The 27,679-nt window shown below is 41.6% G+C and overlaps 1 protein-coding gene across 1 annotated transcript in view; it reads right to left on the bottom strand.

Annotated features, from left to right (window-relative positions):
* Window positions 1-7,964, bottom strand: part of LOC139752248 (uncharacterized) — a 113,431-nt gene extending 105,467 nt beyond the window's left edge. Inside the window, exons 1-2 of the mRNA XM_071668282.1 lie at window positions 7,949-7,964; window positions 2,103-2,528 (exon numbers count right to left, since the gene is read on the bottom strand). Coding sequence (XP_071524383.1) covers window positions 2,103-2,528; window positions 7,949-7,964 — 442 coding nt within the window. The remainder of the gene's footprint in view (window positions 1-2,102; window positions 2,529-7,948) is intronic.
* Window positions 7,965-27,679: the final 19,715 nt, after the last annotated feature.

The raw sequence follows: 27,679 nt of genomic DNA, 5'->3' as shown, positions 1-27,679 counted from the left end.
TCATGGTGAGGTGCCTGAGGATTGGCGGAATGCGTGCATAGTGCCATTGTACAAAGGCAAAAGGGATAAGAGTGAGTGCTCAAATTACAGAGATATAAGTTTGTTGAGTATTCCTGGTAAATTATATGGGAGGGTATTGATTGAGAGGGTGAAGGCATGTACAGAGCATCAGATTGGGGAAGAGCAGTGTGGTTTCAGAAGTGGTAGAGGATGTGTGGATCAGGTGTTTGCTTTGAAGAATGTATGTGAGAAATACTTAGAAAAGCAAATGGATTTGTATGTAGCATTTATGGATCTGGAGAAGGCATATGATAGAGTTGATAGAGATGCTCTGTGGAAGGTATTAAGAATATATGGTGTGAGAGGAAAGTTGTTAGAAGCAGTGAAAAGTTTTTATCGAGGATGTAAGGCATGTGTACGTGTAGGAAGAGAGGAAAGTGATTGGTTCTCAGTGAATGTAGGTTTGCGGCAGGGATGTGTGATGTCTCCATGGTTGTTTAATTTGTTTATGGATGGGGTTGTTAGGGAGGTAAATGCAAGAGTTTTGGAAAGAGGGGCAAGTATGAAGTCTGTTGGGGATGAGAGAGCTTGGGAAGTGAGTCAGTTGTTGTTCGCTGATGATACAGCGCTGGTGGCTGATTCATGTGAGAAACTGCAGAAGCTGGTGACTGAGTTTGGAAAAGTGTGTGGAAGAAGAAAGTTAAGAGTAAATGTGAATAAGAGCAAGGTTATTAGGTACAGTAGGGTTGAGGGTCAAGTCAATTGGGAGGTGAGTTTGAATGGAGAAAAACTGGAGGAAGTGAAGTGTTTTAGATATCTGGGAGTGGATCTGGCAGCGGATGGAACCATGGAAGCGGAAGTGGATCATAGGGTGGGGGAGGGGGCGAAAATCCTGGGGGCCTTGAAGAATGTGTGGAAGTCGAGAACATTATCTCGGACAGCAAAAATGGGTATGTTTGAAGGAATAGTGGTTCCAACAATGTTGTATGGTTGCGAGGTGTGGGCTATGGATAGAGTTGTGCGCAGGAGGATGGATGTGCTGGAAATGAGATGTTTGAGGACAATGTGTGGTGTGAGGTGGTTTGATCGAGTGAGTAACGTAAGGGTAAGAGAGATGTGTGGAAATAAAAAGAGCGTGGTTGAGAGAGCAGAAGAGGGTGTTTTGAAGTGGTTTGGGCACATGGAGAGGATGAGTGAGGAAAGATTGACCAAGAGGATATATGTGTCGGAGGTGGAGGGAACAAGGAGAAGAGGGAGACCAAATTGGAGGTGGAAAGATGGAGTGAAAAAGATTTTGTGTGATAGGGGCCTGAACATGCAGGAGGGTGAAAGGAGGGCAAGGAATAGAGTGAATTGGAGCGATGTGGTATACCGGGGTTGACGTGCTGTCAGTGGATTGAAGCAAGGCATGTGAAGCGTCTGGGGTAAACCATGGAAAGCTGTGTAGGTATGTATATTTGCGTGTGTGGACGTATGTATATACATGTGTATGGGGGGGGGGGGCCATTTCCTTCGTCTGCTTCCTTGCGCTACCTCGCAAACGCGGGAGACAGCGACAAAGTATAATAAAAAATATAAATATATACATATATTTATATATATATATATATATATATATATATATATATATATATATATATATATATATATATATACATATATATATATATACATATATATATATATATATACATACACCTACACACGCACATATACACACACACACACATATACATATATATAAATATTTTTATTATTATTATTATTATTTTGTGTGTGTGTGTGTGTGTGTGTGTGTGTGTGTGTGTATATGAGTGGATGGGCAAATCTTAGTCTGTTTCCTGGCACTACCTCAATGATGTGGGTAACAGCGATTAAGTAAAACAAATAAAATAATAAATATATATAGTATATATATCTTATATTATACAATAATAGAAAACTGTACCCTCCTTTGGAGTTGGAAGTTCTTTGATGAGACTGTACTTACAATGATACAACTTTGCAAAATATGATTTTTCAATCATGGTGTAACCTTGAGCAAGTGCAGTCCAGAAACATCTGTAGTTCTTATATAATTCTATACACTAACTTTTTCTTACCAGGTTTCACATTCTCCTTAAGAAGTCTTGGCAAGGCGCTTGGGTGACCTGATGGTGACAACTTGGTTGTAGCCATTGTAAGACATGTCCTTGGGGATCTCCTATTGCATGTCGCAATCTTTTTAATGGATTCCTTGAAAGATTTTTGTTCTAGGGATTTCTCTGTAGGTTGGGATGATCTAAGGGTAATATCTGTAAACTTCTTGGCAGTTTTTGGAGTCTTTTTGAGTGTATTACAAAATTTACTGCTTGATTTTGAAGTTTCCTTTTTAGTACTCTGAGATGTTTCTGTTATTTGGGGGGACTTGCTTGTAAGTTTTTGAGCACCTGCCAGAGAAATCAGAGATTTTCTAGATTTCGTCCCCTCAAGTTGTACAGCCTTTGATTTTGAGAAACTCGGGGTTTTGCAGGATGGAGATCTTGTGGCTGAGGAAAAAAATTATGGCAAAATCTTAGCTTCACAGCAATATTATCATAAATTCCAAATTACATTTTCAAACTATTAAATCACATAATCAATACCTACTTAAACACCAGTCACTTGATAATGATTCCATTCTAAAACTCTTCTGAAGTGAATAATGCCTCAATATTTCCTTCAGTAATATTTTTAATGTTCTGCATTTACACAACTCTAAAACCTGTGATGCAGCAGTTAGCCTTGCTGCTATAATGCATTCATGGGCCACCTAGAGTCGAGCCCACAAAGGTTTGAATCCTGATCACGTCAGCTGATCCACAGTAACCCACGCTGTTCACCCTACCCTATGCATTTCTAGATAAACTGGGTATCTGGCTTAATTGGGGGTGAAGATTTGTAGAGGCTTTAAGAATGAGGAATTATATGGCTGAGAAGAGGGTAGTTAAAGTACCTCAGCTCAAGAGAGAGGCTTGCATGAAGAGTTACTATGAAAGACTGAGTATAACACGGCAAAAGGCGAGATTAAATGAAGCTAGGGGTGTAGGTGATGAATGGGAGATGTTTAGGGAAGCAGTTCTGCCAATGCAAGAAATGTGTGTGTGTGACTGAAGGTAGGCATGGGAGAAAAAGTAGTAAGTGGCAGGATGATGAAGTTTAGATACTAGAAAAGGAGTAAAGAGGTGAATGGGCATTACTTACAGGGAATAAGTGTAACAGAGTTGGATGTATAAGAGGAAGCAGCAGGAGATCAAAAGGAACAAGGTGCAGGAGCTGAAAAAGAGGGCAAATGAAAGCTGGGTTAAGCAGGTATCAACAGATTTCAGGGAGAAAACATTTTGGAAGATGGTGAATGATGTAGGAAACACAAGAACAAATGGAAATATCAGTGAAGTTGGCAAATGGGGAAGTTGTACCAGGCAGAGGTGAGGAGAAAAGGAGACAGAGTGAGTACAATTAAAAAGACTGTTGAATGTGTTTGATGATATGGAGGCAGATGTAGGTCATGGAGGTATGTGAAGTGATAAACTTCATGAAGAGTACACTGGTGAAGAGAGAAAGGGGGGGGGGGGAACTTGAATAAAATACAATGTGGCAAGAGTAGATGGCATTGTAACTGAATTTTTTGATAGAGGGGAATACAGTAGTGTTGATTTGTTAGAGAGGATTTTCAATGTATGTATGGATCATGGTGCTGTGCTGAGGATTGGCAGAATCCTTGTATAGTGCCACTGTATAAAAACAGGGGAGAAAAGAGATTGTTCAAACTACAGTTAACATGTTTGTTGAGTGTAACTGATAAGTTGTATTGAGATGGTGGTTGAATGCATAATGCATCTGACAGGTATCTGCTTTGAAGATTGTGTGAAAAATACTTGAGAAACAAGGATTTGCATGTGAAATTTAGGGATCTGAGGAAAACATATGATAGTGCTGATATAGATGCTTGGTGGGTGTTGAATGCATAGGTGTTGGAGACATGAACAGGTATGCAGCCTGTTTGGAATAAGCAAATGTGAGAGGCGAGTCATTTGCTGTTTGCTTGTGATATAGAGCTATTTCCATAAAGTGAGGTTTCTAACACAGAGTGAATGTTACAGTAATATCAAGTATGCTCACCAAGTCAAGAGGTGAAATTACAGAACTGTTGAAGATGGGAAAGTTGTTAGGAATTTTCGATAGAAAGATGAGCACAATTTATGTCTTGGAGGCATTAGACTTGACCAGATTTTGTCTACCCCACTGAGATATCCTATCTAAGTCTGTGTTTATTGAGGAAGTTATTTCAAGACATGATGCAGATTGGGTGAGAGAAGAAGGAACAAAATTGAAGAATGCAGTGGAATGCAGTGTTGAGTCATCAGCATATGAGTGCATTTGGATATTTGTGAAAGAAAGGATATCATTGATAAAAAGGAGAAAAAGTGTGGGAGAGAGGACAGAATCTTAAGGGACACTTTTGCTGATGGAGAAAGGGGGAAAGATTGTTACATTAACAACCACAGAGATAGCTTGGCCACAGAGGAAGTTAGATATGAGGGACAAAAGCTAAAAGAGAGAAGCTTAGAGATGAGACCCCCTAATGCCACAACCTGTCAAAGGTTCTGGGTATATCAAAGGCAGCCACATAGGATCTCCCAAAATCTTTTAGGGATGATGACCAAACATTAGTAAGATGGGAGAGAATATCACCAGTGGATCTCACCTTATAAAGGCCATCAGCAGATGAGTGCATTTGGATATTTGTGAAAGAGAAGATATCGTTGATAAAAAGGAGAAAAAGTGTGGGAGAGAGGACAGAATCTTAAGGGACACTTTTGCTGATGGAGAAAGGGGGAAAGATTGTTACATTAGCAACCACAGAGATAGCTTGGCCACAGAGGAAGTTAGATATGAGGGACAAAAGCTAAACGAGGGAAGCTTAGAGATGAGACCCCCTAATGCCACAACCTGTCAAAGGTTCTGGGTATATCAAATGCAGCCACATAGGATCTCCCAAAATCTTTTAGGGATGATGACCAAACATTAGCAAGATAGGAGAGAATATCACCAGTGGATCTCACCTTATAAAGGCCATGTTGATGATAAGAGAGAACACTGTGATTCAAGATGTCTGAGGATATGGGAATTGAGGAGAGATTCAGACTTTGGAAATAGTAGATATCAAAGCATAAGGGCAATAGTTAGGGATGGGATACATTAACGCATGCTTCCAAGAAGAAGGGAAAGTCCTCGTTTTTAAACAAACAGAACATGAGCAAGCACAGGTGAAAGTTCCGATGCACACTCTTTCAGCACATAGGGATGGAAGACATCAAGGCCATAAGGCTTGCCTGTGTCCAAAGAAGTAGGACTTTTCAGACAGTTCGAAAACAGATTATGGGAATGGGCATAGGATTGGTAAGAGGAGCATCAGGGGTGAAGGAATGTTAGTCATCCAAGAGAGAGTCAGTGGAGAAATGGTATCCAAAGAGTTGCTTTGTCTAAGGGAGAGACAGCTATAGACAGCTATGGTACCATCAGAACAGAAAAGTGAAGGAAAGGCAGAGCAACAGAAGTTGTTAATGATGCCTTTAGCTAAAGACCAGGAAGACCTATCAGTAGCTGATGAGTAGAGGTTATTGCACTTCCAATGAATAAAGGAATGCTTTGCCTCATGGATAATAAACTTGCAATGATTACAGGCAGTGATAAATGCTAAATGGAAGTTTGAAGAAGTTTAGTTTTTCCATGCCTAATATACCTGATCCCTTGCCTGAATGGCCTTAGAACAACAACGATTGAACCATAGACTAGAAGAAGAGGATGTCTCGGAGGAAGAGGGGATAAATGCTCTATCCATCTATATCTCTGATGCCTGTACCCACCTAGAACTCCCTCAAGGGGGTGGCCTAGGCAGTACAGTCTCCATAACTAGTGAACTTCAATGGATAAATGCTCCTACTCCCACAACAATAACCTCTGCTATGTGTTTAATGGAGACAGAGGCATCACTACATAAGAAACAGTAATTCAACCAAGGAAAGTAAGAAATGAATTTCATAAGTTATTCCAGTCAGCTTTGTTGAAGTACCAATATTTATGGTTAGAAGGGGCTGCTAGAGTGGAAGGTGCCTTTAAAATAGATACATTTATGAAAGTTTGGAAAAAAAAAAAAAAAAAAAAAAAAAAAAAAAAAAGCTGGAGGGGCAAGATTATGTAGTTGCAGCACAAGGGATGAGATATAAAATAGATCCAGAATATTAGGAGAGTTGTCACAGTGGTCAGTCATATGGATGGGGTGGGAAATAACTTGCTCTAGTTCATCAAAAATGGAGAACGTGACAGCTTCAAGCCTCCCCATCCATATGGAAGGATTCTACTGTTCCTTATGGGGAATGCTGAAATCCCCAAGGCAGAGGATCCTGGCTTGTGGGTGAGATGATGCCACAGCAAGCAAAACAAAAGAAAAGTGTGGTAGCTGAAAAACAGACATTGAGCCTTATATCAAATTTTGTACATATGGAAAGAATGAGTGAGGAGAGGTTGACAGCAAAAAATATATCTGAAGTGGAGGGGACAAGAAGGGGAGACCAAACTGGTGGTGGAAAGTTAAAGTGAAAATTATTTTCAGTAGTTGGGGCACAAATATGCAAGAAGATGAAAGACATTTAAGGGAATGAGTGAGCAGCAGAAGTAGTAAACAGGGGTAAAGTGCAGTTAATGGACTGAAACATGGCATGTGTAGCTTTTGAGGAAAACCATGGAAGGGTTTGTGAGGGCTGGTTGTGAAAACTGGGCTATAGTTTCAGTGCATTACATGACAGCTAGAGAATAGATGTGAGCAAATGAAGCCTTCTTTTAATCTGTTCCTGGCACCAACTCACTAATACAGGAAGCAGCAGACAAGTATGAATTCTTTTCATGCTTGAATTTCCTGCAATAGTTATCATTGTGCAATGCATTGAAACATCAACAAGGCCCCATAGACCTTTCCATGGTCTCCTCCAGTGATATCACATGGCCTGGTTGAGACCTCTGACAAAATGTCGACCCCTGCATACCACATACCACATCACCTTTCACCCTCCTACATATTCAGGCCCTGATAATTCAAAATCTTTTTCACTCTATCCTTCCATCTCTAATTTTGTCTCCCTCTTCTTGTTCCCTACACTTTTGACACATATATATTCTCTTTCTCAACCTCTCCTTGCTCACCATTCTCTCTATATGTCCAAACCAATATAGTGCAACCTCTTCAGCTCTCAGCTCTCTCAACCACTCTTCTTATTACCAAACATCTCTCTTACCCTTTTATTATTTACTGGATCAAACCACTTCACACCACATATTGTCCTCAAACATTTAATTTCGAACACATCCATCCTCCTTTGCACAGCCTCATATACATCTTTCATATGTGAATTCCCCACCATAGCTGTCACTATGCAATGCATCAAAACCACAGCCAGGCCCCACAGACTTTTCCATTGTCTCCTCCAGTGACATCACAAGCCGTGGTTGTGGCCATTGACAATATGTCAGCCCCAGCATATAACACTGTTCCTATTCACTCTATCCCATGCACACCTTTCACCCTCCTGCATGTTCAGGCCCTGGCAATTCAAAATCTTTTTCATTCAATCCTTTCATCTCCAATTTGGTCTCCTTGTTCCCTACACTTGACACATATATTTTCTTTCTCAACCTCTCCTCACTCACCATTCTCTCTATATGTCCAAATCAATATAGTGCACCCTCTTCAGCTCTCAGCCTCTCTTATTATAACCACACATCTTTCTTACCCTTTTATTACTTACTTGATCAAACCACCTCACACCACATATTGTCCTCAAACATCTATTTCAAATATCCATTTTCCTATGCACAGCCTCATATATAGCCCATGCCCTGCATCCATACATCTTTGTTAGCACTGTTATACCTTCAAACATCCCCATCTTTGCCCTCCCAATAATAACATCTCTCTCTACAGGTTTTTCAATGTTCTCAGAATCTTTGGCCCATCACCCACCCAATGACCCACTTCTGTTTCCATGGTTCCATTTGCTGCCATAACCACTCCCAGGTATCTAAAACACTTCGTTTCTTCCAAAAATTCTCAAACTCCAATGAACTTGTGCCTCTACCCTGTTAAACCTAACAACTTTGCTTTCATTCATATTTACTCTTAACTTCCCCTTTGCACACACTCATCCACACTCAGTCACCAACTACTGCAGTTTTCCATGCCAATTCAGAAATACAGAATCATGACCTGTTTTGCTGCACTTGCTGAAGGTTAGGTTCTTTGATATTATTACTGTGAGAACTTTTGTATTATTCAATGGGTTTATGATGATGTCTGTGTCTGTCCTGTATTCTGTGTTTTTGATTTCTCCATTTTCTTCATCCCAGAGACTGTACAAAGGCAAAGGGGATAAAGGTCAGTGTTAAAATTACAGAGGTATTAATTTGTTGAGTATCCCTGAGAAATTAAATAAAAGAGTATTGATTGAGAGGGTGATGGCATGACAGAGCATCAGACTGGGGAAGAGCAGTGTGGTTTCAGAAGTGGTAGAGGACGTGTGGATCAGGTGTTTGCTTTGAGGAATGTATGTGAGAAATACTTAGAAAAACAAATGGATTTGCATGTAACATTTAGGGATCTGGAGAAGGGATAAGAGAGTTGATAGAGATGCTCTGTGGAAGGTATTAAGAATACATGGTGTGGGAGCCAAGTTGCTAGAAGCAGTGAAAAGTTTTTATCGAGGATGTAAGGCATGTGTGCGAGCAGGAAGAGAGGAAAGTGATTGGTTCCCAGTGAATGTCTGTTTCGGGCAGGGATGCATAATGTCTCCATGATTGTTTCATTTGTCTATGGATGGGGTTGTTAGGGAGGTGAATGCAAGAGTTTTGGAGAGAGGGGCAAGTATGCAGTCTGTTGTGGATAAGAGGGCTTGGGAAGTGAGTCAGTTGTTGTTTGCTGATGATACAGCATCGGTGGCTGATTTGGGTGAGAAACTGCAGAAGCTGGTGACTGAGTTTGGTAAAGTGTGTGAAAGAAGAAAGCTGAGAGTAAATGTGAATCAGAACAAGGTTATTAGGTACAGTAGGGTTGAGGGAAAAGTCAAGTGGGAGGTAAGTTTGAATGGAGAAAAACTGGAGGAAGTGAAGAGTTTTAGAAATCTGGGAGTGGATTTGGCAGCAGATGGAACCATGGAAGTGGAAATGAGTCACGGGTTGGGGGAGGGGGCGAAAGTTCTATGAGTGTTGAAAAATGTGTGGAAGGCAAAAAAATTATCTCAGAAAACGAAAATGGGCATGTTTAAAGGAATAGTGGTTCCAACAATGATATTGGATGCGAGGCGTCGGCTATAGATAGGGCTTTTCGGAGGAGGGTTGATGTGTTGGAAATGAGATGTTTGAGGACAATATGTGGTGTGAGGTGGTTTGATCGAGTAAGTAATGAAAGTGTACGATAGATGTATGGTAATAAAAAGAGTGTGGTTGAGAGAGCAAAAGAGGGTGTATTGAAATGGTTTGGTCACGTACAGAGAATGAGTGAGGAAAGACTAACATAGAAAATATATGTGTCGGAGGTGGAGGGAACGAGGAGAAGTGGGAGACCAAATTGGAGGTGGAAGGATGGAGTGAAAAAGATTTTGAGCGATTGGGACCTGAACATGCAGGAGGGTGAAAGGCGTGCAAGGAATAGAGTGAATTGGAATGATGTGGTATATCGGGGTCAACGGCCTGCAAATGGATTGATCCAGGGAATGTGAAAGGTCTGGGTTAAACCATGGAAAGTTTTGTGGGGCCTGGATGTGAAAACGGAGCTGTGGTTTCAGTGCATTGTACATGACAGCTAGAGACTGAGCAAAAACAAATGTGGCCTTTGTTGTCTTTTCCTAACGGTACCTCGCATGTGCGGGGGGAAGGGGTTGTCATTTCATGCCTGGTGAGGTGGCAATGGGAATGAATGAAGGCAGCAAGTATTAACTTTGTTCATGTGTATATATGTATATGTCTGTGTATGTATATACATGTATACATTGAAATGTATAGGTATGCATATGTGCATGTGTGGATGTGTAGGTATATACATGTGTATGTGGGTGGGTTGGGCCATTCTTTCGTCTGTTTCCAGCTGCTACCTCGCTAATGTGGGAGACAGTGACAAAGTATAAAAAATGAATAAATAAATACATGCTGCCTTTATCCATCCCCGCTGCCATCCCGCCAGACATGAAATGGCATCCCCCTCCCCCCACGTGCTCACGAAGTACTGCTAGGAAAAGACAACAAAGGCCATATTTATTCACACATTCACACTCAGTCTCTAGCTATAATGTGTAATGAACTGAAACCAAAGCTTCCTTTCCATATCCAGGCCCCAAAAACTTTCCATGGTTTACCACAGACATTTCACATGTCCTGGTTCAATCCACTGACAGCACGTCGGCCCTGGTATACCACATCGTTCCAATTCACTCTAACCCTTCCTTGCATGCCTTTCACCCTCCAGTATCTTAAGGCTCCAATCGCTCAAAACCTTTTTCACTCCATCGTTCCACCTCCAATTTCGTCTCGCACTTCTTGTTCCCTCCCTCTCTGACAAATATATCTTCTCTGTCAACCTTTCCTCATTTATTCTCTCCATGTCACCAAACCATTCCAATACACCCACTTCTCCTCTCTCAATCACACTATCTATATTACCACACATCTCTCTTACCCTTTCATTACTTACTCGATCAAACCACACACCACATGTTATCCTCAAACATCTCATTTCTCACTTCTGCTTCCATGGTTCCATCTGCTGCTAAATCCACTCACAGATATCTAAAACACTTCACTTGCTCCAGTTTTTCTCCATTCAAACTTACCTCCCAACTGACTTGTCCCTCAACCCTACTGTACCTAATAACCTTGCTCTTAGTCACATTTACTCTTAACTTTCTTCTTTCACACACTTTACCAAACTCATTCACCAGCTTCTGCAGTTTCTCATCCGAATCAGCCACCAGCTCTGTATCATCAGCGAACAACAGGCAATTCACTTCCAAAGCCCTCTCATCCACAACAGACTGCATACTTGCAACTCTCTCAAAAACTCTTGCATTCACCTCCCCAACAACTCCATCCATAAACAAATTAAATAACCATAGAGACATCACGCACCCCTGCCGCAAACCGATATTCACAGAGAACCAATCATTTCCCTCTCTTCATATTTGTACACATGCCTTACATCCTCAATAAAAACTTTTCACTTCTTCTAGCAACTTGCCTCCCACACCATATACTCTTAATACCTTCCACAGAGCATCTCTATCAACTCTATCATATGCCTTCTCCATAAATGCTACACATAAGTCCATTTGTTTTTCCACGTATTTCTCATACATTCTTCAAAGCAAACACCTGACCCACACATCCTCTACCACTTCTTAAACCACACTGCTCTTCCCCAATCGAATGCTCTGTACAATGCCTTCACCCTCTCAATCAATACCCTCACATGTAATTTCCCAGGAATACTCAACAAACTTACGCTTCTGTAATTTGAAAACTCACCTTTATCCCCTTTGCCTTTGTACAATGGCACTACACATGCATTCCGCCAATCCTCAGGTACTTCACCATGAGCCATACATACACTGAATATCCTCACCAACTAGTCAACCAGTCACCCCCTTTTTTAATAAATTCCACTACCATACCATCTAAACCACTTTGCCGGCTTTCATCTTCCGCAAAGCTTTCACTACCTCTTCTCTGTTCACCAACCCATTCTCCCTGACCCTCTCACTTCGCACACCACCTCGACCAAAACACCCTATATCTGCCACTCTATCCTCAAACACATTCAACAAACCTTCAAAATATTCACTCCATCTCCTTCTCAAATCACCACTTCTTGTTATTATCTTTCCATTAGCCCCCTTCACCGATGTTCCCATTTGTCCTCTTCTCTTATGCAATTTATTTACCTCCTTCCAGAACATCTTTTTATTCCCCCTAAAACTTAATGATACTCTCTCACCCCAACTCTCATTTGTCCTCTTTTTCACCTCTTGCACCTTTCTCTTTCTTTCATACAGATACCAGTCATTTGCACTATTTCCCTGCAAAAATCATCCAAACGCCTCTCTCTTCTTGTTGACTAATAATCTTACTTCTTCATCCCACCACTCACTACCCTTTCTAATCTGCCCACCTCCCATGCTTCTCATGCCATAAGCAGCTTTTGCATGAGCCATCACTGCTTCCCTAAATACTTCCCATTCCCTCACCACTTCCCTTACATCGCTTGCTCTCACCTCTTTCCATTCTGCACGCAATCTCTCCTGGTACTTCCTCACACAAGTCTCATTCCCACGCTCACTTACTCTCACCACTCTCTTCACCCCAACATTCTCTCTTCTTTTTTGAAAACCTCTAAAAATCTTCACCTTCGCCTCCACAATATAATGATCAGGCATCCCTCCAGTTGCCCCTCTCAGCAAATTAACATCAAAAAGACTCTCTTTCACGTGCCTATCAATTAACACATAATCCTATAACGCTCTCTGGCCATCTTTCCTGCTTACATAAGTATACTGAAGTATATCTCTTTAAACCAGGTATTCCCAATCACCAGTCCTTTTTCAGCACATATATAGATATTCATATTTCATTTATTTATCTATTTTTTATTCATTTTACTTTGTCGCTGTCTCCCACGTTAGAGAGGTAGCACAAGGAAACAGATGAAAGAATGGCCCAACCCACCCACATACACATGTATTTACACACATGTCCACACATGCAAATATACATACCTATACATCTCAACGCATACATATATATACACACACAGATATATACATATATACACATGTACATAATTCGTACTGTCTGCCTGTATTCATTCCCATCGCCACCCCGCCACACATGAAATAACAACCTGCTCCCCCAACATGTGCGTGAGGTTGCGCTAGGAAAAGACAAAAAATGCCACATTCATTCAAACTCAATCTCTAGCTGTCATGTATAATGCACCAAAACCACAGCTCCCTTTCCAAATCCAGGCCCTACAAAATTTTTCCATGGTTTACCACAGACGCTCTACGTGCCCTGGTTCAATCCACTGACAATACGTTGAACTCGGTATACACATCGTTCAAATTCACTCAGTTCCTTGCACACCTTTCACCCTCCTGCATTTTTAGGCCCCAATCACTCAAAATCTTTTTCCCTCCATTCTTCTACCTCTAATTTGGTATCCCACCTCTCGTTCCCTCTACTTCTGACAAATATATCCTGTTTGTCAATCTTTCATCACTCATTCTCTCCATGTGACCAAACCATTTCAACACACCCTCTTCTGCTCTCTCAACCACACTCATTTTATTACCACACATCTCCATTACCCTTTTATTACCTACTCAATCAAACCACCTCACACCACATACTGTCCTCAAACATTTCATTTCCAACTCATCTACCTTCCTCCGCACAACCGTATCTTCAGCCTGCGCCTCGCATCCATATATCATTGTTTGGACCACTATTCCTTCAAACACACCCATTTTTGCTTTCTGAAATAATGTTCTCGCCTTCCATACATTCTTCAATGCTCCCAGAACTTTCACCCCTTCCCCCACCTTGTGACTCACTTCCATTTCCATGTTTCCATCAGCTGCCAAATCAACTCCCAGATATCTAAAACACTACAATTCCTCCACTTTTTCACCATTAAAACTTACCTCCCAATTCACTTGCCCCTCAACCCCTACTGTACCTAGTAACCTTGCTCTTATTCACATTTACTCTCAACTTTCTTCTTTCACACACTTTACCAAACTCAGTTACCAGCTTCTGCAGTTTCTCATCCGAATCAGCCACCAGCACTGTATCATCAGCGAACAACAACTGACTCACTTCCCAAACTCTCTCATTTACAACAGACTGCATACTTGCCAGTCTCTCCAAAACTCTTGCATTCACCTCCCTAACAACCTCATCCATAAACAAATTAAACAACGATGGAGAAATCATGCATCCCTGTCGTAAACCGACATTCACTGAGAACCAATCACTTTCCTCTCTTCCTACTCATATACATGCCTTAAATCCTTGATAAAAACTTTTTACTGCTTCTAGTAACTTGCCGCCAACACCATATATTCTTAATACTTTCCACAGAGCATCTTTAAAAACTCTATCATATGCCTTCTTCAGATCCATAAATACTACATACAAATCCATTTGTTTTTCCAAGTATTTCTCACACACATTCTTCAAAGCAAACACCTAATCCACACATCCTCTACCATTTCTAAAACCACACTGCTCTAACCCTATCTGATTCTCTGTACATGCATTCACCCTCTCAATAAATACCCTCCCATGTAATTTCCCAGGGTACTCAACAATCTTATACCTCTATTATGTGAACACTCACCTTTATCCCCTCTGTCTTTGTACAATGGCACCTTGCATGCATTCTGCCAATCCTCAGGCATTTCACCATGATCCATACATACATTGAATATCCTCACCAACCAGTCAACAACACAGTCACCCTGTTTTTTAATAAATTCCACTGTAATACCATCCAAACCCACTGCCTTACAAGATTTCATCTTCCTCAAAGATTTCACTACCTCTTCTCTGTTTACCAAATCATTCTCCCTAACCCTCTCACTTTGCACACCACCTCGACCAAAACACCCTATATCTGCTACTCTATCATCAAACACATTCAAAAAACCTTCAAAATACTCACTCCATCTCCTTCTCACATCACCACCACTTGTTATCACCTCCCCATTAGCCCCGTTCACTGATGTTCTCATTAGTTCCCTTGTCTTATGCACTTTATTTACCTCCTAAAATATCTTTCTGTTCTCCCTAAAATTTAATGATACTCTCTCATCCCAACTCTCATTTGCCCTCTTTTTCACCTCTTGCACCTTTCTCTTGACCCCCTGCTCTTTCTTTTATACATCTCCCAGTCATTTCCATTATTTCCCTGCAAAAATCGTCCAAATGCCTCTCTCTTCTGTTTCACTAAGAATCTTACTTCTTCATCCCACTACTCCCTACCCTTTCTAATCTCCCTACCTCCCATGCTTCTCATGCCACAAGCATCTTTTGTGCAAGTCATCTCTGCTTCCCTATATACATCCCATTCCTCCCCCACTCCCCTTACGTCTTTTCTTCTCACCTTTTTCCATTCTGTTCTCAGTCTCTCCTGGTACTTCCTCATACAAGTCTCCTTCCCAAGCCCACTTACTCTCACCACTCTCTTCACCCCAACATTCTCTCTTCTTTTCTGAAAACCTCTACAAATCTTCACCTTTGCCTCCACAAGGTAATGATCAGACATCCCTCCACTTGCACCTCTCAGCATATTAACATCCAAAAGTCTCTTTTTCGTGTGCCTATCAATTAACACATAATCCAATAACGCTCTCTGTCCATCTCTCCTACTTACATACATATACTTATATATAGCTCTCTTTTTAAACCAGGTATTCCCAATCACCAGTCCTTTTTTTTTTTTTTTTTTTTTTTTTTTTTTTTTTTTTTTTAAAAGAAGGAACAGAGAAGGGGGCCAGGTGAGGATATTCCCTCAAAGGCCCAGTCCTCTGTTCTTAACGCTACCTCGCTAATGCGGGAAATGGTGAATAGTATGAAAGAAAAAGAAAGAAAGAACTCTACAAGCTATTCACCATTTCCATCTAAAACACTAAACACCCCATGTACACCAATTATTCCCTCAACTGCCACAATACTCACCTTTGCATTCAAATCACCCATCACTATAACCCGGTCCTGTGCATCAAAACTACTAAAACACTCACTCAGCTGCTCCCAAAACATTTGCCTCTCATGATCTTTCTTCTCATGCCCAGGTGCATATGCACCAATAATCACCCATCTCTCTCCATCCACTTTCAGTTTTACCCATATCAATCTAGAGTTTACTTTCTTACTCTATCATATACTCCCACTACTCCTGTTTCAGGAGTGGTGCTACTCCTTCCCTTGCTCTCATCCTCTCACTAACCCCTGACTTTACTCACAAGACATTCCCAAATCACTCTTTCCTTTTACCCTTGACCTTCGTATCACTCAGAGCTAAAACATCCAGGTTCCTTTCCTAAAGCATACTACCTATCTCTTCTTTTTTCTCATCTTGGTTACATCCACACATATTAAGACACCCTAAACTGAGCCTTCGACAAAGAAAATAAATAAATAAATAAATAATATTTATCTTACATCGCCGCAATCTCCCATGTTAGTGAGGTAGCGCAAGGAAACAGATGAAAGAATGGCCCAACAAACCCCAATACACATGTATATACATACACGTCCACACACGCAAATATACATACCTATACATCTCAACGTATACATATATATACACACACAGACATAAGCATACATACACATACATAATTTATACTGTCTTTTATTCATTCCCATCATCAACCCCGCCACACATGAAATAAACAACCCCCTCCCCCGCACGTGCAGCAGGTAGTGCTAGGAAAAGACAAAAAAGGCCATATTCGTTCAAACTCAGTCTCTAGCTGTCATGTAATAATGCATCGAAACTACAGCTCCCTTTTTACATCCAGGCCCCACACTACTTTCCAAGGTTTACCCCAGATGCTTCACATGCCCTGGATCTATCCACTGACAGCACGTCGACCCCGGTATACCACATCGTTCCAATTCACTTTATTCCTTGCACGCCTTTCACCCTCTTGCATGTTCAGGCCCCAATCACTCAAAATCTTTTTCACTCCATCTTTCCACCTCCAATTTAGTCTCCCACTTCTCCTCGTTCCCTCCACCTTTGACACATATATCCTCTTGGTCAATCTTTCCTCACTCATTCTCTCCATGCGACCAAACCATTTCAAAACACACTCTTCTGCTCTCTCAACCACACTCTTTTTATTTCCAAACATCTCTCTTACCCTTACATTACTTACTCGATCAAACCAGCTCACACCACATACTGTCCTCAAACAACTCTTTTCCAGAACATCCACCCTCCTGCGCACAACTCCATCCATAGCCCACGCCTCGCAGCCATACAACATTGTTGGAACCACTATTCCTTCAAACATACCCATTTTTGCTTTCCGAGATAATGTTCTCAACTTCCACACATTCTTTAGGGCTCCCAGAATTTTCGCCCCCTCCCCCACCCTACGATTCATTTCCGCTTCCATGGTTCCATTCGCTGCCAGATCCACTCCCAGGTATCTAAAACACTTTACTTCCTCCAGTTTTTCTCCATTCAAACTTACCTCCCAATTGACTTGACCCTCAACCCTACTGTACCTAATAACCTTGCTCTTATTCACATTTACTCTCAACTTTCTTCTTTCACATACTTTACCAAACTCAGTCACCAGCTTCTGCAGTTTCTCACATGAATCAGCCAACAGTGTTGCATCATCAGCGAACAACAACTGACTCACTTCCCAAGAGCTCTCATCCACAACAGACTGCATACTTGCCCCTCTTTCCAAAACTCTTCCATTCACCTCCCTAACAACCCCATCCATTAACAAATTAAACAACCATGGAGACATCACACACCCCTGCTGCAAACCTATATTCACTGAGAACCAATCACTTTCCTCTCTTCCTACATGTACACATGCCCCACATCCTCGATAAAAACTTTTCAATGCTTCTAACAACTTGCCTCCCACACCATATATTTTTAATACCTTCCACAGAGCATCTCTATCAACTCTATCATATGCCTTCTCCAGATCCATAAATGCTACATACAAATCCATTTGCTTTTCTAAGTATTTCTCACATACATTCTTCAAAGCAAACACCTGATCCACACATCCTCTACCACTTCTGAAACCACACTGCTCCTCCCCAGTCTGATGCTCTGTACATGCCTTCACCCTCTCAATCAATACCCTCCCATATAATTTACCAGGAATACTCAACAAACTTATACCTCTGTAATTTGAGCACTCACTCTTATCCCCTTTGCCTTGGTACAATGGCACTATGCAAGCATTCCACCAATCCTCAGGCACCTCACCATGAATCATACATACATTAAATAACCTTACCAACCAGTCAACAATACAGTCACCCCCTTTTTTAATAAATTTCACTGCAATACCACCGAAACCTGCTGCCTTGCCAGCTTTCATCCTCCACAATGCTTTTACTAACTCTTCTCTGTTTACCAACTCATCTTCCCTAACCCCCTCACTTTGCACACCACCTCGACTATAACACCCTATATCTGCCACTATATCATCAAACACATTCATTAAACCTTCAAAATACTCACTCCATCTCCTTCTCACATCACCACTACTTGTTATCAAATTCCCATTAGCCCCCTTCACTGAAGTTCCCATTTGCTCCCTTGTCTTACGCACCTTATTTCCCTCCTTCCAAAACATCTTTTTATTCTCCCTAAAATTTAATGATACTCTCTCACCCCAACTCTCATTTGCCCTCTTTTTCACCTCTTGCACCTTTCTCTTGACCTCCTGACTTTCTCTTTTATACATCTACCACTCATTTGCATTTTTTCCCTGCAAAAATTGTCCAAACGCATCTCTCTTCTCTTTCACTAATAATCTTACTTCTTCATCCCACCACTCACTACCCTTTCTAATCAACCCATCTGCCACGCATCTCATGACACAAGCATCTTTTGCGCAAGCCATCACTGCTTCCCTAAATACATACCATTCCTCCCCCACTCCCCTTACCTCCTTTGTTCTCACCTTTTTCCATTCTGCACTCAGTCTCTCCTGATACTTCCTCACACAAGTCTCCTTCCCAGGTCACTTACTCTCACCACTCTCTTCACCCCAACATTCTCTCTTCTTTTCTGAAAACCTCTACAAATCTTCACCTTTGCTTCCACAAGATAATGAACAGACATCCCTCCAGTTGCACCTCACAGCACATTAACATCCAAAAGTCTCTCTTTCGTGCACCTATCAATTAACACGTAATCCAATAACGCACTCTGGCCATCTCTCCACCTTATATAAGCATACTCATGTATATCTCGCTTTTTAAACCAGGTATTCCCAATCATCAGTCCTTTTTCAGCACATATATCTACAAGCTCTTCACCATTTCCATTTACAAAACTGAACACCTCATGTATACCATTTATTCCCTCAACTGCCACATTACTCACCTTTGCATTCAAATCACCCATCACTACAACCCGGTCTTGTGCATCAAAATCACTAACACACTCATTCAGCTGCTCCCAAAACACTTGCCTCTCATGATCTTTTTTCTCATGCCCAGGTGCATATGCACCAATAATCACCCATCTCTCTCCATCAACTTTCAGTTTTACCCATATCAATCTCGAATTTACTTTCTTACACTCTATCGCATACTCGCACAACTCATGTTTCAGGAGTAGCGCTACTCCTTCCCTTGCTCTTGTCCTCTCACTAACCCCTGACTTTACTCCCAATATATATATATATATATAGATATATATATATATATATATATATATATATATATATATATATATATATATATATATATATATATATATATATATATATATATTTATTGAGGATGTAAGGCATGTGTACGTGTAGGAAGAGAGGAAAGTGATTGGTTCTCAGTGAAAGTAGGTGTGCGGCAGGGGTGTGTGATGTCTCCATGGTTGTTTAATTTGTTTATGGATTGGGTTGTTAGGGAGGTGAATGCAAGAGTTTTGGAAAGAGGGGCAAGTATGAAGTCTGTTGGGGATGAGAGAGCTTGGGAAGTGAGTCAGTTGTTGTTCGCTGATGATACAGCGCTGGTGGCTGATTCATGTGAGAAACTGCAGAAGCTGGTGACTGAGTTTGGTAAAGTGTGTGAAAGAAGAAAGTTAAGAGTAAATGTGAATAAGAGCAAGGTTATTAGGTACAGTAGGGTTGAGGATCAAGTCAATTGGGAGGTTAGTTTGAATGGAGAAAAACTGGAGGAAGTGAAGTGTTTTAGATACCTGGGAGTGGATCTGGCAGCGGATGGAACCATGGAAGCGGAAGTGGATCATAGGGTGGGGGAGGGGGCGAAAATTCTGGGAGCCTTGAAGAATGTGTGGAAGTCGAGAACATTATCTCGGAAAGCAAAAATGGGTATGTTTGAAGGAATAGTGGTTCCAACAATGTTGTATGGTTGCGAGGCGTGGGCTATGGATAGAGTTGTGCGCAGGAGGATGGATGTGCTGGAAATGAGATGTTTGAGGACAATGTGTGGTGTGAGGTGGTTTGATCGAGTAAGTAACGTAAGGGTAAGAGAGATGTGTGGAAATAAAAAGAGCGTGGTTGAGAGAGCAGAAGAGGGTGTTTTGAAATGGTTCGGGCACATGGAGAGAATGAGTGAGGAAAGATTGACCAAGAGAATATATGTGTCGGAGGTGGAGAGAACGAGGAGAAGAGGGAAACCAAATTGGAGGTGGAAAGATGGAGTGAAAAAGATTTTGTGTGATCGGGGCCTGAACATGCAGGAGGGTGAAAGGAGGACAAGAAATAGAGTGAATTGGAGCGATGTGGTATACCGGGGTTGACGTGCTGTCAGTGGATTGAATCAAGGCATGTGAAGCGTCTGGGGTAAACCATGGAAAGCTGTGTAGGTATGTATATTTGCGTGTGTGGACGTATGTATATACATGTGTATGGGGGTGGGTTGGGCCATTTCTTTCGTCTGTTTCCTTGCGCTACCTCGCAAACGCGGGAGACAGCGGCAAAGCAAAAAAAAAAAGAAAAATATATATATATATATATATATATATATATATATATATATATATATATATATATATATATATATATATATATAAATATATATATATAAGCGAGATATACATAAGTATACTTATGTAAGTAGGAGAGATGGCCAGAGAGCGTTATTGGATTACGTGTTAATTGACAGGCGTGCGAAAGAGAGACTTTTGGATGTTAATGTGCTGAGAGGTGCAACTGGAGGGATGTCTGATCATTATCTTGTGGAGGCTAAGGTGAAGATTAGTATGGGTTTTCAGAAAAGAGGAGTGAATGTTGGGGTGAAGAAGGTGGTGAGAGTAAGTGAGCTTGGGAAGGAGACCTGTGTGGGGAAGTACCAGGAGAGACTGTGTACAGAATGGAAAAAGGTGAGAACAATGGAAGTAAGGGGAGTGGGGGAGGAATGGGATGTATTTAGGGAATCAGTGATGGATTGCGCAAAAGATGCTTGTGGCATGAGAAGAGTGGGAGGTGGGCTGTTTAGAAAGGGTAGTGAGTGGTGGGATGAAGAAGTAAGAGTATTAGTGAAAGAGAAGAGAGAGGCATTTGGACGATTTTTGCAGGGAAAAAATGCAATTGAGTGGGAGAAGTATAAAAGAAAGAGACAGGAGGTCAAGAGAAAGGTGCAAGAGGTGAAAAAAAAGGGCAAATGAGAGTTGGGGTGAGAGACTATCAGTAAATTTTAGGGAGAATAAAAAGATGTTCTGGAAGGAGGTAAATAGGGTGCGTAAGACAAGGGAGCAAATGGGAACTTCAGTGAAGGGCGTAAATGGGGAGGTGATAACAAGTAGTGGTGATGTGAGAAGGAGATGGAATGAGTATTTTGAAGGTTTGTTGAATGTGCCTGATGACAGAGTGGCAGATATAGGGTGTTTTGGTCGAGGTGGTGTGCAAAGTGAGAAGGTTAGGGAAAATGATTTGGTAAACAGAGAAGAGGTAGTAAAAGCTTTGCGGAAGATGAAAGCCGGCAAGGCAGCAGGTTTGGATGGTATTGCAGTGGAATTTATTAAAAAAGGGGGTGACTGTATTGTTGACTGGTTGGTAAGGTTATTTAATGTATGTATGACTCATGGTGAGGTGCCTGAGGATTGGCGGAATGCGTGCATAGTGCCATTGTACAAAGGCAAAGGGGATAAGAGTGAGTGCTCAAATTACAGAGGTATAAGTTTGTTGAGTATTCCTGGTAAATTATATGGGAGGGTATTGATTGAGAGGGTGAAGGCATGTACAGAGCATCAGATTGGGGAAGAGCAGTGCGGTTTCAGAAGTGGTAGAGGATGTGTGGATCAGGTGTTTGCTTTGAAGAATGTATGTGAGAAATACTTAGAAAAGCAAATGGATTTGTATGTAGCATTTATGGATCTGGAGAAGGCATATGATAGAGTTGATAGAGATGCTCTGTGGAAGGTATTAAGAATATATGGTGTGGGAGGCAAGTTGTTAGAAGCAGTGAAAAGTTTTTATCGAGGATGTAAGGCATGTGTACGTGTAGGAAGAGAGGAAAGTGATTGGTTCTCAGTGAATGTAGGTTTGCGGCAGGGGTGTGTGATGTCTCCATGGTTGTTTAATTTGTTTATGGATGGGGTTGTTAGGGAGGTAAATGCAAGAGTCCTGGAAAGAGGGGCAAGTATGAAGTCTGTTGGGGATGAGAGAGCTTGGGAAGTGAGTCAGTTGTTGTTCGCTGATGATACAGCGCTGGTGGCTGATTCATGTGAGAAACTGCAGAAGCTGGTGACTGAGTTTGGTAAAGTGTGTGGAAGAAGAAAGTTAAGAGTAAATGTGAATAAGAGCAAGGTTATTAGGTACAGTAGGGTTGAGGGTCAAGTCAATTGGGAGGTGAGTTTGAATGGAGAAAAACTGGAGGAAGTGAAGTGTTTTAGATATCTGGGAGTGGATCTGTCAGCGGATGGAACCATGGAAGCGGAAGTGGATCATAGGGTGGGGGAGGGGGCGAAAATTTTGGGAGCCTTGAAAAATGTGTGGAAGCCGAGAACATTATCTCGGAAAGCAAAAATGGGTATGTTTGAAGGAATAGTGGTTCCAACAATGTTGTATGGTTGCGAGGCGTGGGCTATGGATAGAGTTGTGCGCAGGAGGATGGATGTGCTGGAAATGAGATGTTTGAGGACAATGTGTGGTGTGAGGTGGTTTGATCGAGTAAGTAACGTAAGGGTAAGAGAGATGTGTGGAAATAAAAAGAGCTTGGTTGAGAGAGCAGAAGAGGGTGTTTTGAAATGGTTTGGGCACATGGAGAGAATGAGTGAGGAAAGATTGACCAAGAGGATATATGTGTCGGAGGTGGAGGGAACGAGGAGAAGAGGGAGACCAAATTGGAGGTGGAAAGATGGAGTGAAAAAGATTTTGTGTGATCGGGGCCTGAACATGCAGGAGGGTGAAAGGAGGGCAAGGAATAGAGTGAATTGGAGCGATGTGGTATACAGGGGTTGACGTGCTGTCAGTGGATTGAATCAAGGCATGTGAAGCGTCTGGGGTAAACCATGGAAAGCTGTGTAGGTATGTATATTTGCGTGTGTGGACGTGTGTATGTACATGTGTATGGGGGGGGTTGGGCCATTTCTTTCGTCTGTTTCCTTGCGCTACCTCGCAAACGCGGGAGACAGCGACAAAGTATAAAAAAAAAAAAAAAAAATATATATATATATATATATTCCCTGGGGATAGGGGATTATGAATACTTCCCACGCATTCCCTGCGAGTCGTAGAAGGCGACAAAAGGGGAGGGAGCGGGGAGTTGGAAATCCTCCCCTCTGGTTTTTTTTTTAAACTTTCCAAAAGAAGGAACAGAGGGGGCAGGTGAGGATATTCCAAAAAAGGCCCAGTCCTCTGTTCTTAGCGCTACCTCGCTAACGCGTGAAATGGCGAATAGTTTAAAAAAAAAAAAAAATATATACATATATATATATATATATATATATATATATATATATATATATATATATATATATTTTTTTTTTTAAACCATTCGCCATTTCCTGCGTTAGTGAGGTAGCGTTAAGAACAGAGGACTAGGCCATTGAGGGAATATCCTCACCTGGCCCCCTTCTCTGTTCCTTCTTTTGGAAAATTAAAAAAAATTGAGAGGGGAGGATTTCCAGCCCCCCGTTCCCTCCCCTTTTAGTCGCCTTCTACGACACGCAGGGAATACGTGGGAAGTATTCTTTCTCCCCTATCCCCAGGGATATATAGATATATATATATATATGTATATATATATATATACATATATATATATATATATATATATATATATATATATACATATATATATATATATATATATATATATATATATATATATATATATATATATATATATATATATATGAAGTCTGTTGTGGATGAGAGAGCTTGGGAAGTGAGTCAGTTGTTGTTCGCTGATGATACAGTGCTGGTGGCTGATTCATGTGAGAAACTGCAGAAGCTGGTGACTGAGTTTGGTAAAGTGTGTGAAAGAAGAAAGTTAAGAGTAAATGTGAATAAGAGCAAGGTAATTAGGTACAGTAGGGTTGAGGGTCAAGTCAGTTGGGAGGCAAGTTTGAATGGAGAAAAACTGGAGGAAGTAAAGTGTTTTAGATATCTGGGAGTGGATCTGGCAGCAGATGGAACTATGGAAGCGGAAGTGAATCATAGGGTTCGGGAGGGGGCGAAAATTCTGGGAGCCTTGAAGAATGTGTGGAAGTCGAGAACATTATCTCGGAAAGCAAAAATGGGTATGTTTGAAGGAATAGTGGTTCCAACAATGTTGTATGGTTGCGAGGCGTGGGCTATGGATAGAGTTGTGCGCAGGAGGATGGATGTGCTGGAAATGAGATGTTTGAGGACAATGTGTGGTGTGAGGTGGTTTGATCGAGTAAGTAACATAAGGGTAAGAGAGATGTGTGGAAATAAAAAGAGTGTGGTTGAGAGAGCAGAAGAGGGTGTTTTGAAATGGTTTGGGCATATGGAGAGAATGAGTGAGGAAAGATTGACCAAGAGGATATATGTGTCGGAGATGGAGGGAACAAGGAGAAGCTGGAGACCAAATTGGAGGTGGAAAGATGGAGTGAAAAAATATTTTGTGTGATCGGGGCCTGAACATGCAGGAGGGTGAAAGGAGGGCAAGGAATAGAGTGATTTGGATCGATGTGGTATACCAGGGTTGACGTGCTGTCAGTGGATTGAATCAGGGCATGTGAAGCGTCTGGGGTAAACCATGGAAAGCTGTGTAGGTATGTATATTTGCATGTATGGACGTATGTATATACATGTGTATGGGGGTGGGTTGGGCCATTTCTTTCGTCTGTTTCCTTGCGCTACCTCGCAAACGCGGGAGACAGCGGCAAAAAAAAAAAAAAAAAATATCCCTTGGGATAGGGGTGAAAGAATACTTCCCACGCATTCCTCACGTGTCGTAAAAGGCGACTAGAGGGGACGGGAGCGGGGGGGCCAGAAATCCTCCCCTCCTTGTATTTCTAACTTTCTAAAAAATGGGAAACAGAAGGAGTCACGCAGGGAGTGCTCATCCTCCTCGTAGACTCAGATTGGTGTGTCTAAATTTGTGTGGATGTAACCAAGATGTGAAAAAAGGAGAGATAGGTAGTATGTTTGAGGAAAGGAACCTGGATGTTTTGGCTCTGAGTGAAACGAAGCTCAAGGGTAAAGGGGAAGAGTGGTTTGGGAATGTCTTGGGAGTAAAGGGTTAGTGAGAGGACAAGAGTAAGGGAAGGAGTAGCAGTACTCCTGAAACAGGAGTTCTGGGAATATGTGATAGAATGTAAGAAAGTAAATTCTCGATTAATATGGGTAAAACTGAAAGTTGATGGAGAGAGATGGGTGATTATTGGTGCATATGCACCTGGGCATGAGAAGAAAGATCATGAGAGGCAAGTGTTTTGGGAGCAGATGAATGAGTGTGTTAGTGGTTTTGATGCACAAGACCGGGTTATAGTGATGGGTGATTTGAATGCAAAGGTGAGTAATGTGGCAGTTGAGGGAATAATTGGTATACATGGGGTGTTCAGTGTTGTAAATGGAAATGGTGAAGAGCTTGTAGATTTATGTATTGAAAAAGGACTGGTGATTGGGAATACCTGGTTTAAAAAGCGAGATATACATAAGTATACGTATGTAAGTAGGAGAGAGGGCCAGAGAGTGTTATTGGATTACATGTTAACTGACAGGCGCGCGAAAGAGAGACTTTTGGATGTAAATGTGCTGAGAGGTGCAACTGGAGGGATGTCTAATCATTATCTTGTGGAGGCTAAGGTGAAGATTTGTTTGGGTTTTCAGAAAAGAAGAGTGAATGTTGGGGTGAAGAGGGTGGTGAGAGTAAGTGAACTTGGGAAGGAGACTTGTGTGAGGAAGTACCAGGAGAGACTGAGTACAGAATGGAAAAAGGTGAGAACAATGGAAGTAAGGGGAGTGGGGGAGGAATGGGATGTATTTAGGGAATCAGTGATGGATTGCGCAAAAGATGCTTGTGGCATGAGAAGAGCTGGGAGGTGGGTTGACTAGAAAGGGTAGTGAGTGGTGGGATGAAGAAGTAAGATTATTAGTGAAAGAGAAGAGAGAGGCATTTGGACAATTTTTGCAGGGAAAAAATGCAATTGAGTGGGAGATGTATAAAAGAAAGAGACTGGAGGTCAAGAGAAAGGTGCTAGAGGTGAAAAAGAGGGCAAATGAGAGTTGGGGTGAGAGAGTATCATTAAATTTTAGGGAGAATAAAAAGATGCTCTGGAAGGAGGTAAATAAAGTGCGTAAGACAAGGGAGCAAATGGGAACTTCAGTGAAGGGCGCTATTGGGGAGGTGATAACAAGTAGTGGTGATGTGAGAAGGAGATGGAGTGAGTATTTTGAAGGTTTGTTGAATGTGTTTGACGATAGAGTGGCAGATATAGGGTGTCTTGGTCGAGGTGGTGTGCAAAGTGAGAGGGTTAGGGAAAATGATTTGGTAAACAGAGAAGAGGTAGTAAAAGCTTTGCGGAAGATGAAAGCCGGCAAGGCAGCAGGTTTGGATGGTATTGCAGTGGAATTTATTAAAAAAGGGGGTGACTGTATTGTTGACTGGTTGGTAAGGTTATTTAATGTATGTATGACTCATGGTGAGGTGCCTGAGGATTGGCGGAATGCGTGCATAGTGCCATTGTACAAAGGCAAAGGGGATAAGAGTGAGTGCTCAAATTACAGAGATATAAGTTTGTTGAGTACTCCTGGTAAATTATATGGGAGGGTATTGATTGAGAGGGTGAAGGCATGTACAGAGCATCAGATTGGGGAAGAGCAGTGTGGTTTCAGAAGCGGTAGAAGATGTGTGGATCAGGTGTTTGCTTTCAAGAATGTATGTGAGAAATACTTAGAAAAGCAAATGGATTTGTACGTAGCATTTATGGATCTGGAGTAGGCATATGATAGAGTTGATAGAGATGCTCTGTGGAAGGTATTAAGAATATATGGTGTGGGAGGCAAGTTGTTAGAAGCAGTGAAAAGTTTTTATCGAGGTTGTAAGGCATATGTACGTGTAGGAAGAGAGGAAAGTGATTGGTTCTCAGTGAATGTAGGTTTGCGGCAGGGGTGTGTGATGTCTCCATGGTTGTTTAATTTGTTTATGGATGGGGTTGTTAGGGAGGTGAATGCAAGACTTTTGGAAAGAGGGGCAAGAATGAAGTCTGTTGTGGATGAGAGAGCTTGGGAAGTGAGTCAGTTGTTGTTCGCTGATGATACAGCGCTGGTGGCTGATTCATGTGAGAAACTGCAGAAGCTGGTGACTGAGTTTGGTAAAGTGTGTTAAAGAAGAAAGCTAAGAGTAGATGTGAATAAGAGCAAGGTTATTAGGTGCAGTAGGGTTGAGGGTCAAGTCACTTGGGAGG

Source organism: Panulirus ornatus, chromosome 12, assembly GCF_036320965.1.
Source record: "Panulirus ornatus isolate Po-2019 chromosome 12, ASM3632096v1, whole genome shotgun sequence".
Classification (NCBI taxonomy): Eukaryota; Metazoa; Arthropoda; class Malacostraca; order Decapoda; family Palinuridae; genus Panulirus; species Panulirus ornatus.
The sequence above is the reverse complement of the archived record's forward strand: the minus strand, read 5'-3'. Positions and strand labels throughout refer to the sequence as shown.